The 16,952-nt window shown below is 39.0% G+C and overlaps 1 protein-coding gene across 3 annotated transcripts in view; it reads left to right on the forward strand.

The window, feature by feature from the left end:
• Positions 1-16,952, forward strand: part of PRKCE (protein kinase C epsilon) — a 300,022-nt gene that overhangs the window by 258,841 nt on the left and 24,229 nt on the right. For all 3 annotated transcript variants that reach the window (XM_013171109.3, XM_013171108.3, XM_013171112.3), the window contains exons 12-13: positions 13,244-13,382; positions 15,822-16,010. In XM_013171109.3, the coding sequence (XP_013026563.1) occupies positions 13,244-13,382; positions 15,822-16,010 (328 nt within the window). The remainder of the gene's footprint in view (positions 1-13,243; positions 13,383-15,821; positions 16,011-16,952) is intronic.

A 16,952-nucleotide genomic window follows, 5' to 3' on the forward strand; every position in this document is an offset into this window, starting at 1 on the left:
TGGCACATTAATGGCTTGCATAGGATCACCTGTGTTATTTGGCCATTTTATTGAATGCCCAGTGTTGTGGATGCAAGACTGATTTTTTTTTTTTTTTGGAAAAATATTTGTAAGTCTACAGAGTGTATGAATGTTATCCAAAGAAATGAAAGAAAATGAAGATCAGTTCTAGTTATAATGTTGGCTCCCAGTATTGCCGCAATTTCATTTTTTCCCTGAATCTGGTGGTTATTCTGTCTCGTCCTTATAGAAGCACAAAATAAGCGTTGCTGAGGAAGTATAAAATTTGTGCTACCTTTTTAACAAGTGGATTCTAGTATTTTAATAGTTCTTCATCTTTACTATGTCTTCTCTTCTTTGAGTGTCTTGAAGGTTTGGTCCCATGGCTGAAAAATGGGGATTTATGTAAGTCTTATTACTTTTCTTTTGATAAACAGCCTCAGCTGAATTAAAAAGAACTTCAAAGCTTTGAAGCTAGAAAAGGGGTGGGGTGCAGGAGACAACAGGTCTTAAGGAGAGCTTTGGAGGCCGGCTGCTAGCACTAAGTGGCCTTGATTGTGTTCATCTATGTTTGGTAGGTAGATAATAAGGCTGCATGAGTCAGTTTTCAGTCTTATCACAATGCTCAGGCAGGCTGATGTTCTCCTTTCTGCAACAGAACTGAACTAAAGCATGAGCTTTTCTTGGTAGCTGCTGGGAAAAAATGGCATGCTTCTCCCTTCTTCACTGAGGCAACAATACACTTGGAACTGGTCATTTCTGAGAGAGATGTTGACACAGATGTCGACATCAGTGTTACGTTAAGAATGTCATTTGGCGTTCATGAAAGAAAAGAATGAATTTTTCCTCTCTGAGAAAGAATATGGTCGGAGCATAGGACAGGGAAGTTGTGTACGTTAAAGCTGTTTGCATGTAGAGTGACAGCAGGGTAACAACGTGCAGGATTGGATCAAATTATCCTATGCCATTGTAGCTTCAACTTTTACTTAATAATCATTTAAAAATTTAGACTTGATCTTAATAGGCAGCATGATGGAAACAATAGGCTTCCAACGAAGAAAAGTTTTTGGCCCAATATTGTGATTGTGAATGAAAACCTGTCTCCCCTACTGTAGTTCTGTCACACTAAAATAATATCAGTATTGTTATGCACCATGAGGTTAATTGACCTTTAGGTTAGGGTAAGTGTAAGCTTAACAAGTTAAATGCCATTGAAAACAACCATCCAAATCAGAAATTCAAAAAGACCTGTTGTATGCATCTACGATTTAAAGAAGAAAATTGGAGACGTGGGATGAGATCCAGGACGAAACATCTGAAAGAGAGAGGCTAAAGTAGTCAACTCTAGTTGATTAAAGATATTCTGATCCTGTTTTTCTGTGGTGTCTTGACCTTACTAAAGTTCACTTAGTATGTAATGGAAAAAACAACCGGTTTGATAGCAAAGTACAGGAAATGCCTTCAATCATGGCTGATTACAGTAGCAGCTTTTCTTCTGTTGCTTTTTTTTTTTTTTAATGCTCTTTCTATGTGCCTGAAACAACGTAGAATAAAAATGCTTTGGAGCACTTTATTTGGTGTGTCCAAGTAGAGCAATTAAATGTCTGGCTATTTGATGGATGTGTGTTGGGAGTTTTTGCAGTCAGGAAAATGTAATATGACTTAAATGAGAAAAATTCAGAAGTTTTATTGTACGTAAATTTAAATACTAGCAAATTCTGTGTGTGTGTGTGTGCAAGAGAGATTTCTACTAGACAAATGAATGCAGAACTTCTCTTAATCAGCCTTTGTCTGGCCATCTCCTACAAAAATGGAAGTTTCACAACTAATTTGAATGAAAATAAGGTAAATCTCTATCTGGAACACAGGAAGCTGGGAAGCTGAATGTACGTACACTGAATGTACATAAAGGCTCAGATTCATCTCACCTAACTTTAGGAATGCAAAACAAGCCTCAAAGTCAGGATCGTGCTTGTCCTAGAGTGCATTTAGCCAAGATAGGCTTCTTTAGGGAGCTGTGCAGCCCGCATATTCTGAATCAACCTCTTGGAGATACCTGTGGAGATGGCTATGGAGGTAGCCTGAAGCAAACTGAGCTACCTCAAATGCTCAGATTTCGTGGGATCAGGTCAGAATCCTGAGAAATACGGAAAAGAATACTACAAAAACAGAGCCAAATATTTCATAGCTTTAGTTACTTTTATGTCTTATATAAATTATAAAAAATTTTGGAATTGTGATTGATTACATTACAACCTTTATTCTATCATTCCTATTATCTGTGTAAAGCAATATGTCCTCTTTTGGGCTATTAAGAGTTGCAAGGCTTCATTGCTAAGACGATAGCTAGTGAGGACCGCTGCAGGAAACAAGATGCTACATGGATAGACATGCATTTGTTGGCTGAATGTTTTTCTGTTCTGTATAAGAAAGCTGCCGTTGAAGAAAACAGTGAAGAGAAAAAAGAATGTTAGCCTTTTCTATTAGCCACAGAAACTATGCCTGAAAACCAAGTACTCTTTTCTTTTCCGCATGTTTGCAGAAATACTTTTTTTCCACTACCCAAGTTTGTCATCATACCTACTGAGGCCACTGAGGAAAAATAAACACTGCTTTTGGTTTCTAAAGACAAACTTTTAAGCTGATCTGGATATGAGAAGTTAATTAGTATGTCTGCAGATAAATTTGCTTTCTAAGGTTATGCTAGCATTTTTTTCATAATCAAGTTTTCTGAACTTGATCTGACAAGCTTTTCTAGCTTCACGCCATCCTTTCACTGTCTTTCATTGTGGTTTTATCAAACAATGATTTAGTATTGTTTTGTTTAAAAGGATTATAGACATACATAGCAGGCACTCTTAGTTTGCTCTCCACCTAACTTATTGTTATAACAATGCATATGCAATCTTGTTTGTATGTTATCTGAGATATAAAAATAAGAGCATGAAGCATTGAATCTCACACAGTAGAATACCACAGCTTGAGTCAGTCTTTGGCTGAACTTGGGGAGCTCTATTGTCCTCAGCGGGATCACTGAGGTGTCAGCAAGGACAGGTTGTGTCACGTTACATATTTAGCAATGACTCAACACAACAGCTTTTTAGCAGAGACTGACACAGTAAATATTGTCAGTGGGAGTACAGAATTCATCTTGTTGTTCTCAGCTGGAATATCTAGAGCCACTTAGGATTTTTCAGCTAAAATTTTCAAGGAAAAGAAAGGTTAGAAAATGGTGTTTTTAACCAAAGTAGAGGGGGGGAAAAAAAATTCTCTCACAGAACTGTCAGTAGCCACTCACATGTCAGTCAGGCCACTGAGATGTGCATTGCAAGATCAGGATGCTCAGCCCTGGGTCAGAGCCAGCCTCGGAGAAGTGAACACCATCCTGAGCATCAGGCCAACAGCTATTTGCATGCTGCTTTTATACAAACTTTTGAACACGCTGTGTTTTCACTCAGCATAAAACGGTATTTATTTATTTTTTTAATCTCAAGCTTTACAGAAGGGGAAGATCACTTGCTATCTGCTATAACTGTTTCTGAGGCAGACTGTTTGTCCTATACAGTGGGTCTAATATGAAGCCAGCTCCATTTGTGACAGTTCTTGGTAGAAAAACTGCAGGCCTGCAGGCCATGGGAAGGCAGAGTTGCCACTGGGATCCAACACAAAACTTGTCTAAATTAGGCCTTCAGATTCAGGCTAATTCAATAAGAACAGTTGTAACACTACATCCCATCCCTGTCTTAGTCTCGTTGAAGAATTGTTACATTCCCAGGTAGGGGTCATGGAAGGACAAGGATTAAAAAGCAGTGCGATGTGAATGTAAAAAGAAACTCTCTCTTGAAAAAGAAATAGAAACCACTCCCCTCTGTGCTTAGCCAATTTGTGAGAATGTTTTACATAATGTATATTTGAACTTCTAGATATTTCACTTATGTTCTCAAATAAAAATGTGGAAATAATAAGAAAGGAAAGGCAACACAAAGGAAAGCTGTTAAGTATGATATATTTATTTGTCTACACATTATTCTAAGGAAATTCAGCATAATAAGATAAGCAGATCATGCACTGTAATGTTCCTAAGTTGCTACCGACAATTGTAATAAAGTTATGGTCAAAGCCATTAAAAGGCCATATATAGAAATTATTTTATAGAAGTTGTTTTTATGCTACCAGAAAAGTCACTGCTTTCCTTAAGCTCCTGGAAAGGAATATTAAACCTTTGGTCAATACATCGTTAAGACATCAGTTAATAGTGAGGGCTGCATGATTAAAACATCTCAGGTCCTTGCTTTCCTAAAAGTTCTCTCAATGGTACATTGCTGGAGCTGGCAACTTCATGCAATCCATATTTTTACTTTCTAATGACTAGGTTTTACCAAGCCACATATAGCAATCATGTGTTTGTCTCCCTCTCATGTCCTTGGCAGGTAGATAGCAAGCTGCCATTTGCTACATCCCTTCTCCTGTCTCTGCCACCCCGATAGTCCGCAAGATATTTGTGCAGATGGCACGGTGATGGACATTGTGCTAGATGGGGAAAGTAATATGTGGGTTTTTAAAATAAACATGCCTGACAGGAAGGCATTGTACATATGGATTCACATCAATAAAAGGTGGATTTGCTGCATTGCAAACTTGGCACTGCTGAAAAGCAAAGCTGTTTTCAAATCTGCACAGTGGGTTTTTCTGTATGTTGCTGGGTAGAACTCTGCTATAGTTTTGGTAATAGATGATGCCCTTATTCTGTAATGTAAAAGTGGCAAAGAAAATGCTTTACATAAGTCCAGTAATTACTTAATGGATAAAAATAAAAGCAAAACAGAAATTCCAAGCCTTTCAGATAAACACAGGGAAAACTTCCTGAGATCTCTTACAACAATAAAAGCAGCAGAAGCACTTTTTCCTCAGCTTTCTCCTTACTCCCTCCTTGCTAACAAAAACTGTCCTACTGTTCTGAATCCACCCGTAAGAATGAACAGTCCAGCGCATGTTGTATTTCTTACTCTATAGGTAAGGGAGATCACCTTACCTGGTAGAACCTGACATCCAATGACACTGCTATTATTGCATTTTCATGCTCAGTAACAGGAAAAATTACAGGCTTCTTTTCTGTACAGTTTTTAGAAAGGCAGAAAATGATGTTTTTAGTTTGTGTTATCTTAGAAGTTATGGTTTGGGTTTGTTTTCCCATTTATCTCCAATCTGTCATAGGGATAAGAAAGCCTTGCTGATGTTTTGTGACTAATATACCTAATGAAATAAAAGAATTCACTAGTGAAGAACAGTTTTAGTTTATCTATCCCATAGCCTATGTATGGAAGCTGGTATTAAGTTGATGAGGCTTAGTTACTAAAGAAGCTGATATCAGAACATAACAAATATTGAAATTCTTTTTTGTTTTCTGATCAGCTCCGTATATAGCTCCATTTTGGTTAGACCAGAATCTCGTACATTAGTTATCTGGGTATTTGAAGAACACCAATGTGTTTGAAGAACTGAGATGAAGATTTTGGTGAATTTATTGGTCATACAGAAAAAACGTTTCAGGCAGTATGGTACAAATGGTCCAAGTTATATGATATTTTCTGCTTATGGCTAAAAATCATATTGAAAATGCACTATTAACTAAAATTACAGCAAAGGGCAAGTTTGTGCTGGGTATAGGAGAGACCTATTGGTGCAGGAGAGCATCTTTGTCTCAAATGCAATTTGGATACCACTGAATAACTTAAAAAGTAATTCTAAGAATGTAGAGGTCTTACCTTAATTAAAATAGAAAGAGTAATTTCATCTTACTAATTGAAATTGTTAATTGATATAATGAGGGTGTTGCCCTCAGTTATGAATTTCAATAACCGTAGGACTGGAGAACAGTTCTATTAGCACTCCATGTCTTGTTACAGGGATGTTTCCTTTTTACCTTCTGTGGTTTCTTCTGTGAATAGCCTGTCTATTCAAAGCCTGCAGAGTGGATGTGATTTTCCCATGCAGGGGAACAATGGCAGTGGCAATGATTTCAAATACACTATTGAAAGGGTTTATTGCAGCTGAAAGTCAGAAAAACAAAACAAAATTATGAAGGATCTGTTTCTTTGACAGTAGTTCAGTAACTACATGTTTTTGACTTGTGTTCTTTGATGTTCTGTAGATGTTTAATAAGGTGCAGTACTTCACTTAACTTTCATCCTATAAAGGAATATCCTTGTTTCCAATGCAGTTATTATTTGTAGATAATGATTATGACACACTGAAATGTATATGCTTTATATTTTTGTTGCTTATTCAGCTGCTAGAGTAAAAGCAGATGCTGCAGAGATATTTCATTGTAAAATGATTGCTTAAACCAACATGTTATCATGTTTCTTAGCTACTTGATCCTGTTCTTCAAATATGGATTTATTTAGTCACTAATGTTTACCTGATTCAAAGGCTACTGTCAGTAATGTTTGGCAGACTCACTGTTCAAAACCCATCTTGACTGTTTAACTGCCTTACTTTCAACAAGAAAATTACCTGTTATCTAAATGGCATGTATGACACATGGCCACACAGACAAGGCGGTTATCTTGCTGGCTACTGTTTGAAGTCAGACTTGAAGAACCCAATCCTGCGAAGTCCTCATCACCGGAGCATTTCTGGGAAGCGAGGGCAGTCGGTGGCTCATGACACTGGCATGTGGAGGAATGAATGAGCGTTAGGGAAGCTTTCTTGCAGGTTACCTGCAGCCAGCCCGCTCTTCTGTTCTGACATGCACAAGCCTTGCTCTTACAATCCTGATTCTCTCTAAAGATCCTGCCAGTCAATCCAGCTTCTGAGGTGACTGTGATGCTGGCAGATGCCCAGAAATGGAAACCGAGGCTTAAATTTCTGGTTAATGCTTTCTGAGAAAAAGAATGATTTAAAAAAGAACATGTTACGCAACTGACTGCTCAAGTCAACTGAACTGACTGTACAAAGTATCTTGGCAAACAAAGGAGAGAGATAGCTTAATGTATCATTACTGCATTCAAGCAACCAGGGCATTTTCCTAGCTTAACTGGTTAGGTTGTTTGCAAGTTGCAAGTAGTTACTCAGGTTGTGGGAGCTCATTTTGTCAGAAACAGATGACTTTCTTAGTTCCTACAAAGAGTATGCAAAATGAGAAAAAGAAGAATGTAATAGATCTTTGTCATTGAGCTATTTGACACTGTGTTATGTGGTAAGCTCTGATTTAGACACAGACAGCTGGCAGTAATACCGGGAACCAAGTAAAAGTCTGGATGGATCCGAATGGATCATTCTGTACAATGAATTTACATTCCAGAGACAGAGCTGTTTACTTTTTGTGATGATAGGAGAGCTGGCTGTGTCTTAGAACAGTTCTGGGGAGATAGAGGTCTTAAACTAAAAGTTTTTTTCACTGGCACTGCTGCTCTGCAAAAACAAGTTTCCTTGACAATTCTTTTCTGTTACTTTTTCATTTGTTTCCTCATCTCTCTCTGAGCGTTTTGATTTAGTCTTTTTTTTTTTTCCTCTGAGGTGATAAATGTCACATTACCTACTCTCTTACATTTATTTAGTAACTAAGCTTTATTTTTCCATTTTTTTTTTTGACTCTGTCAACTGCAAATTGTTTTTGAATGGTTTTCAGTGGTTTTCAGTGCAAGCAGTTTTATGGACTATGATAATCTCGTGGGCTAGCTCTGAATTTGGCACTTTGGCAGACTCCCAGCTTACCTTTTAACCTCCCATATCTACTTTGATGGACGTCATGCTGTTGTTGCTTTAGCTTCTTCCAAATTTCTTCTGAAACTTTAATGCACTTTGTATTTGCAGTAATAAAAATCTACTGGTGTCAAATTCCATTACTGCATGAGTAATTAAGCTGATGTCCTCAACGCCTCTAATAGAGTTGTTGAAGAGGCTTATAATCTTCATTGTTTAAGCCTGATGAAAGGGTCCCACTTGTGTTTTTTTCTGTCAAGTAGGACTATAATTTCATAAATAGTAAGGAAGTTAAAGTGACTTGTGCTTTTACAGGTAAGCTTAAAATTTCACTGTTGGTCTTTACAGGTAGTCAGAATTTAATATTAAGGCTCTTGCTTTTTTTCCCTATGCTCAGTCTGTTCATTCTCTTTTTCTACTGTCAAGTTTTTATTTCTAGTTTCTGTTACTTACAGGAATCTTTAAGCAAATAAAGGGATAGTAAAGGGATAGTAGGAGGTGATTGTTTGGCAGGTTAAATGGTTAGATGGAGGGGATTATGCTGTAGCCTGTTTGATCTCAGGTTGTTTAGGAACTGGTAAAAAAGATGACCTCAAGGAATGACAAAATATGTAGTCTTCTCCAAGGGGCCTTATGCAGGTGAACAGCTGAGGACATACAAGAGTAGTGCAACTGATCTGGAGAGACCGAAGTCAGGTGTAGGGCATATTGGTTGCAAGGAGCATTTCTACATTCCATATATACTTCAATTACATAAACCATAATTGATGAGGCTAGTTTATGGGGGGAACGGTGGATTTACTGTTAATGAGGTATATCTGACTTTGTCAAACATCTTGCGTATGCACAAACCACTTAGCATGTGCACAGCATAACTGGCTTCTACATGCACAGTAAGTCATCCAGTGCTTCCCAGAAGTGTCTGATTTAATACTCTGATGTGCAGTCTTTATGCAGACCTTGAGCAGTAAGCCCACTGTGTACCAGAAATACCTGATTTTTTTTGCTATCCTGTATATGTAGTATAGGTTAGATACAGGCAGGACAGCATGCCCAAAATCGTGAACAAGTGTTAAAAAAAAAAAAATAAAAAAGACAAAATAATAATAAAATCCACCTACTGAAGTAGGGCTGATATGGAGAAAAGAGCATCTCAGGGGAAATCCCAGCATACTGTATCTGTGGATATGTCTCACATAACACAGCCTTGGAATGGTTATTTGATTATGGAATGCCATGTGCTGGAAAGGACCTTAAAGATCATCTAGTTCCAACTCCCATGCCATGGGTTGGGGTGCCACTCTTTTGCTCTAAGAGCAGTGTCTTTAAAGAGCTGCCAGCTCCGATCAGTTCCTCTGTCCCTAAGGACAGATTCCCAGCAAATCTTATCCACTAATTCTTTAAACATTTTAGCCACTCTTGTAATCTGGCCTGGCTTCAGAGCCAGCATAATAATCTGCTGAAGGTAGATCCAGCATTTTTAATTCATGCACTGGGTTCTTGCTCAAAACGTGGCAAAAGGCAGGAGAAATCCTATTATGATGCTAAGTTAATTCATTATAATATTTAGATCACACAGCCGTAATTCCCCCTAAGTACTGACCACGATGCAGTCATAATATTAAATTGTCCACTGGTACAGGACAATACACAGTACTTTTAATGCCCATTGTAAGGCATGTCCCTAATCTGATAAACACATTAAAAATTGGTTGATTGACAATTTTATCTTGGAGCAAGCTTGTCATCTTCTGCAAATGTGGTTATTGTAGTCCCAAATCCCCAGACAAAGTTGGAGGAGACACAGTATATGCAGGACAGGCTTCCTCTAGAAATTCCACCTAGCAAAGGAAGAGAAGCATCAATGAGCCCTGGCCTACCAAATGGCAGTTTCAAGGTAGGCAGAGTTTTTGAAGAAGTAAATGTGGGGTGAACATGCCTCTTGGTGGGGATGAGGAGAAAATGAGAATGAGTTACCTCTTTTAGAACACGAGGACAAAAGTTTCCACCTGAGTGACATAAATAAGGCATTAGAAGTCAAAAGAAGGTACAAGCCAAGCACAGTGGGTCACACCAAACATCACTCAGGTTAGATATCCTGTTCTTGGCAATGGTCAGTAGCTTAAGCAGTAATGTGCACTTATTACAAATCAAATATCCTCTTTTCTTGTAGATGTAGCAGTATCTAAGTACATTAACGAGCTCAACCACAGCATGTTCACTGCAGCCCAGACTGCCTCCCGTATTAACTTCTTTAATGAGTTCATCCGCACTGGTGAGCACCAGGTCTGGTAACACTTCCCCTCTGGTTGGTTTGTCGAATAGCTGGACCAGGAAGTTATCTTCTACTTCCTTCATGAGTCTCCTGGATTGCTTACAGCCTGCTGTGTTGCTTTCCCAGCAGACATCCAGGTGGTTGAAATCCCCCAGCAGGATGAGAGCCTGTGAGCATGATGCTTCTTGTAGCTGAAGCAAGATGGCCTTGTCAACAGGCTCCCCTTGATCTGGCAGCCTGTAGTAGTCCCCAGCCACAAGGTGTCCTTTATTGGTCCAGTCCTTAACTTTTACCCACAAGCTCATAACCTGTCTGTGTCTGTTTCTCAGAGGTATCACAGTCTATTTCTTAACATAGAGGTCAACCCCCCCACCCCTCCTTCCCTGCTTATCTCTTCTGAAAAGCTTGCAGCCCTCAATTGCAGTATTCCAGTTGTGTAATTCATCCCACTACGTTTCCGTGATAGCAGTTAGGTCGTACTTTTCTAATTGCACCGTGGTTTCCAACTCCTCCTGCTTGTTTCCCATGCTGCGTGCATTGGCGTAGAGGCACTTAATCATTTAATCTGTCTGAATGTTTCCACTGTGGATCTAAAGTCTGGGGGCTGGAATTTGTTGACATTAAAGATTTTGGCAACAAAACTGTATCTTTTCATAGATTCATGGAATGGTTTGGGTTGGAAGGGACCTTAAAGATCATCTAGTTCTAACCCCCTGCCATGGGCAGGGACACTTTCAACTAGACCAGGTTGCCCAAAGCTCCATCCAGGCTGGTCTTGAACACTTCCAGGGACGGGGCATCCACAACTTCTCTGGGAAACTTGTTCCAATGTCTCACCACCCTCATGTGAAGAATTTCTTCCCAATGTCTAATCTAAATCTACCCTCTTTCAGTTTAAAACCGTTCCCCCTTGTCCTATCACTGCACCCTCTAACAAAGACTCCCTCTCCATCTTTCCTGTAGCCCCCTTTAGGTACTGGAAGGCTGTCGTAAGGTCTCCCTGGAATTTTCTCTTCTCCAGGCTAAATAACTCCAACATTATCAGCCTGTCTTCGTAGCAGAGGCACTCTTGTCTTCTGATCATCCTCATGGCCCTCCTGTGTATTCACTCTAATAGGTCCATGTGTTTCTTCTGCTGGGGGCCCCAGAGCTGAACACAGGACTCCAGGTGGGGTCTCACAAGGATGGAGTAGAGGGGGAGAATCACCTGCCTTGACCTGCCAGCTACACTTCTTTTGATGCAGCCCAGGATACAATTAGCTTATGGGGCTGCAAGTGCACACTGCTACCTCATATTCATTTTTTCATCCACCAATACCCCCATGTTCATCTCCTCAGGGCTGCTGTCAATCCATTTTCTGTTTAACCTGTATCTGTGCTTGGCGTTGCCCCAACCCAGGTACAAGACCTTGCACTTGGCCTTGTTGAACTTCATGAGGTTCACACAGGCCCACCTTTCAAGCCTGTCAAGGTCCCTCTGGGTTGCATTCCTTCTCTCACTGTGTCTGTCACACCATTCAGCTTGCTGTCATCCGCAGACTTGCTGAGAGTGCACTCAATCCCACTGTCATGTTACCAACAAAGATGTTACATATACCACATACCAGTGCCAATTCAGACCACCAAGTGACACCACTCATCACTGGTCTCCATCTGCACATTGAGACACTGACTGCAACTCTTTGAGTGCCACTATCCAGCCAATTCCTTATCCACCAAGTGGTCCATCCATCTAATCTATGTCTTTCCAATTTAGAGAAAAGGATGTGGTGAGGGACAGTGTCAAAAGCTTTGCACAAGTCCAGATAGATGACATCAGTTTCTCTTCCCTTATCTACTAACCATGACCACATCATAGAAGGCCACCAAATTTGTCAGGCACGATCTGCCCTTGATGAAGCCATGTTGCCTATCACCAATCACCTCTCTTGTTTTTCATTTGTTCACAGAGGTTGGCATGCAATTTTATTCCTATAACTGATTTAGAATTTATATGCACGTACTTATTTATCATCAATTCCATCTACAGAAACTTCTCTAATATGTCTAGAAAAAAAGTTCTGATCAAAAGGTGCCCACACAAAGTCACCTATGGACACATGTCTTTTGATTCTCACCTCTGTATGCATTCATACATACAATGTCTTCCTTTATTACTGCATAGCTTTAATACACTACAAAAGCGTCTACAGCCTAGATAGAAGTATAAAAATAAAGTAGGCCATGCAATATCAGTGAATTGTAGAATATCCTGAGTTGGAAGTGACCCACAGTGAATCTTGTTGTCTTTGTTTTTTGGTTTTTTTTTTTATCATTTATACATGATAAAATGTTATTAATAGTGGATTTTATTTTATTGTTGTTGTTTTTCATGCAAGTGAGGGCTCTTTTGTGCACTGGCTTTGCAGATCCTACTATAGTTTAGTCTAAGGCAGTGGCAGGTAAGTTAAATGGTACCTAGCATCCATTGTGTTGGATCATGAAAAAACTATCAATGGTATATTTAGAAAATGTGCAGAGGGCAAGACAGGAAAGGTGGATATCCCTTTCTCAACCTGTTTTTGACCTCACCCAGTTTAATAACTGAAGAATTGTGTATTTTCGACACAAAGACATTTGTACAAAGAATGATCAGAGGCAGCTGCTAAGATGTGTTGTTTAACAATGAATGCAAAATAGCCATGCGAGATTATTTCTGCACAGCTTTTAAACTGCAGAAAATTAGGGTCCCAAAGATAGGAGCATTGTTTTTCAGCCCTCTTCTTGCAGTCTGAACTTTGAATTTCTAGTATATGTTAAGAATGCAATTCAAAGTAATCCAGGTTTGAAAGTAACAATTAATTCAACCCATGTGATAAATATGGGTAAATCGGTACTTCTTACTTTGTGCTGATACAAAAAGGGAGAGTGACTTTATTAGACAACGTTGACCTATTTCATATAAGAGTCTTAGATCTGTAGCGAGAGACTGAGATCTTTTCCAAATGTTTCTGATGCTTTACAGTTGTGCTTCCATGCAGCTGAAGAGAGAGTACAGGCCTCATCTTACAGAATGCTTGTCATTACCTGCTTCCTTATTGCCATTATCCAGGTCTATTTAGTGACTGCTACTAGTCACTTTTCATGCACGCATGTGAAGGACAGTTACTTGGTGTTGTTTGTGAAACCATCTATTAGTCACGTTCTATGGTTTGTGTTCAAATTCAGGAGCGCATGCTCAAAATTTGAGAGCTGATTTAATTCTGGGACTTTTTATTTCAGGGACCTGAAACTGGACAATATTCTTCTGGATGCAGAAGGCCACTGTAAACTGGCTGACTTTGGGATGTGCAAAGAAGGGATTCTGAATGGAGTGACCACCACAACCTTTTGCGGCACGCCTGACTATATAGCTCCAGAGGTATTTTTTTTTTGCACTGTGCTAAGAATATAGATAGTATCATTCATCAGATGGACTCTTAATGTGTAATTTTAGACACTTTTTGTATGTAGATGAAAACAATAGATGATGCAAACTAGGCTGTGCCACATTTTTCCTGGTTAATCCTGCAGAATTTGTTTACTCTATAGGGCAAGAACAGTATTCCATGTCGATAGGAGTTGGATTTTCTTTTATTTATTCCCTGAACTTAACAATATTCTTCTCCATATTCTCATTTCTGACTTAGCATCATTGTGAAGGCATTTCAAAGAAGCCTTCACTGAAGCCTTTAAGAAGATAGATGCAACTGAGTACTGTCAGCACTAGTCTTTAGTAGTTATAAAAAGTTTTTTAATTCTTCATGAGACTTAAAGGGGGATGTTCATATGGAAGAGACTGTGTTTGGTGTCATTTTGCGTAACACCTTTGTGGGAATATCATTTCTTCTTTTCTTTAAAGTGTTTGTGAGTGAAAGATACTATCTTTGTGGTACTTACATGGATAGGGAGAAAATACAGATACTTGAATAGAAACATAGGATCCTTTTATAGGGATGCTGCAAAAATCATATAAAACAGGTGAAAACACCTAAATTCACTTTAAGGCATTCATTGGGTAAAAGAATTTGCTGATAATTGTGCTGGTTTCACGTATCTTAAATTTTAAGATTATAAGGTGAATTTCTGAGAGCTTCAAAAGAATCAGTATTATGCAGTTTGTCTGCTAGACAGACTTAGTCAGCTCAGTTTAGTTAGTAATCCATGCATCTTTTTTGCCAAAGATTCAGTGTGCTGATATAGTGTAAAAAGTTTCATTGGTTTGTCTTTCATCAACCATAAATTTGCATCAGAGAAAAATGTTAGTTTATTATTTGCTAGAGACAATAAATTAGAAATCCATATTGTTAGAGTTCATGTCTGTCAAGCTTTGGTAGCACAACTGATAGGTTGTGAGTCATCTTGGAACTATTGTAACATCTATGAACACATTTTGTGGCATTTCAAAAGAACTCTGCAGGTAAAAGAAAGCAAGTGCCAGAGTGATGCGTTTGGTTTTATATGAATTCTTTTTTGATTTAGTATACTAATTGAGTCATTTAGCAAATTCTTTAAAAACTATTACTAAAAACAAAGCAATAATAATATTCTAGGAACTTTTACATTAAATGCTTTTCTCACTGATGTCAGTAACTCAGGCTTCCGTTTTGTCATCCTGATTGCAGAAGCTTATCTTCTGCTCCTATCTCTCTTGCCTCATGGTAGCATTTTTCAATTTCCTTTTCTTTAGCAATATCTGAATTCCAGAGAGTGTGCCCTGAGCACTTGAAAAGTACGCTTCTGAAGAGTATCCTCTTCTATAATTAATGTGTATAAAATTTAATATCCAATGAACTAAGAATCCAGTTGGGATCCAGACAGCTGCATCCAAATGTTAAACTCATTTCTGTTTTTACGTTAAGAGAGAATTTGGTTTTCTACATTACAGTACAATCATTATTCCCAAACACAGCACGAAGCTAATGCAGTTCACCACAAGGCTTCTGACTGTAGCACCACTAATATTGTCTAAGGAGGTGGTGAAGTTGCTGCCATTCCAACTCATTTTAAGCCAGTCAGCTTCACCTTAAGCAGTCACCCACTCTTCTTTCTCCAGTCCCCTGTCATGCTGAAATGCTGCAGCCAAACTACAAGCTCCTTTTTAGTGGAGAGGAGCCAAGAATTAGACTTGTCCCATGTACAGCAATAGTTCTGTAACACCAAGTAAGACGATAAAATTCCATCACTCTAAACCACTACTCCCCACTAAAGGTATTTGCTACAAGGTTGAACTTGTACCACCCGAAAAGTTGTAGCCAGTTTTTCTGAAAGCAAAAGCAATTAAAGTGAGTCCTACAGCCATGCATTTATTGTACAGTATTTCAATGCTGTAAAAAGAACTTGAACAAAAATGCTTTTGGCTTCCCTCAGCCCTACCTAAAGGATGAGAATAAATCTCTCAGATGATCTCTGTGCAACATAACAAGTTGGTTCAGTTTGTTTTGCTCAAGATAGAGACAAGGAAATGTTTCACATTTTCCACCAATCTGTTTTGTATATGTGATCTTTCTTCCCCTATAGCGTGACCTGCTTTAAACAGTTTGGAAGGATATACAGCTTTTTTGCCCATGAGCATACTCCTTTACTCAGGGGACTGATAAACTCAGTTAGTACTTCTGAGAAAACTATGCATTGACACTCAGCTCTCTTAGTGCAAACTGCATCGGTAAGAAACCATGCCTGATGTTACTGACGTCAGTGTGGGTTTTAGTCCTCCTTAGGCACTGGGGAAAGAAAGGGTGTATCATGTTGAAACAGTAAATGTGCAGCTGAGAGTGTTGTCTGTCTTGCCTGTTCAATGTGATCTCTTTTTATATACCAGATCCTCCAGGAGTTAGAATATGGCCCTTCAGTAGACTGGTGGGCTCTGGGTGTTCTCATGTACGAAATGATGGCTGGGCAACCCCCCTTTGAAGCTGACAATGAAGATGATCTCTTTGAATCCATCCTTCACGATGATGTCTTATATCCAGTCTGGCTCAGTAAAGAAGCCGTCAGCATTTTAAAAGCAGTGAGTCTTCTATTACTTGTTTTGCTCCGCCTCTTCTTCATGTCTTTCTTTTTTTATTATTTTTTTCCTTGATTAAAATTGAATTTGCTAAAAGTTGTTGAGAACAGTCACCACTGGGAGTTCAAGCACAGTTCAGAGTGCCACTGTTAGGATAATGGGGCCTGGGATAAATTACACCGCTTGTGGGAAAGGAACAGAATGTTTGTATTCCACGCAGTTGTACACTGCATAAATCTGTGTACTGCAGATTCATGTTTCAGGGAAAACCCAACCAACTAGAACTGTGCTGCCACTTTGACACTTTATATGCCGCATGTTCACTAGAGTGGGGGAAGCACTATGTAAAGAAAAAGTGTCAGTGTTTTTATTTAACCCACCCGAAGCCTTTCTTCCCTTATTATCAAGATAGGTTGAAAGCCTTTTATTTACAGCTATATGTTCTACATTTTAGTTCATGTAACACTTTGATTAAGCAGTCTTACTCAAGGGCAATTGTTTCTGCCCTGGCTGGTGTTTTACAGTATAAGGATTGGCTTGATAGAAGTGTGCCACCAAAAGCAGCAATTTTTTAAACAAAACATGCTACTATTTTTCTCTTGGTGACTGAAATAAAGGAGACTATCTATTAAGAGGGCAGCTGCTAGTGTGAACTCCTGCAGTTACATTTTGGGTCACATACGTACAGGGTTACCTTTTGAAAGAAAACTACAGAAAACTTGAACAAATTCTGATTTTTATAACAGTGGACAGGTAGCACTTTGCTCAGAACTGCTCATACTGATCTCTTAAAAACACATTCAGGTTTATTCTAGACGAGAGGGAGTGGGGGCGCTGCAGGTGAGGGAGCTCTAGAGAAGGATTCAAACCAGAAGTCCAAGGTAACATCTCTGAGTTGTGAACTGTAGTATCTCTTTTGCTCTTTGCTCCAGTCTCTGTAGTGAT

Source organism: Anser cygnoides, chromosome 3 (genome assembly GCF_040182565.1).
Source record: "Anser cygnoides isolate HZ-2024a breed goose chromosome 3, Taihu_goose_T2T_genome, whole genome shotgun sequence".
In the NCBI taxonomy this organism is placed as follows: Eukaryota; Metazoa; Chordata; class Aves; order Anseriformes; family Anatidae; genus Anser; species Anser cygnoides.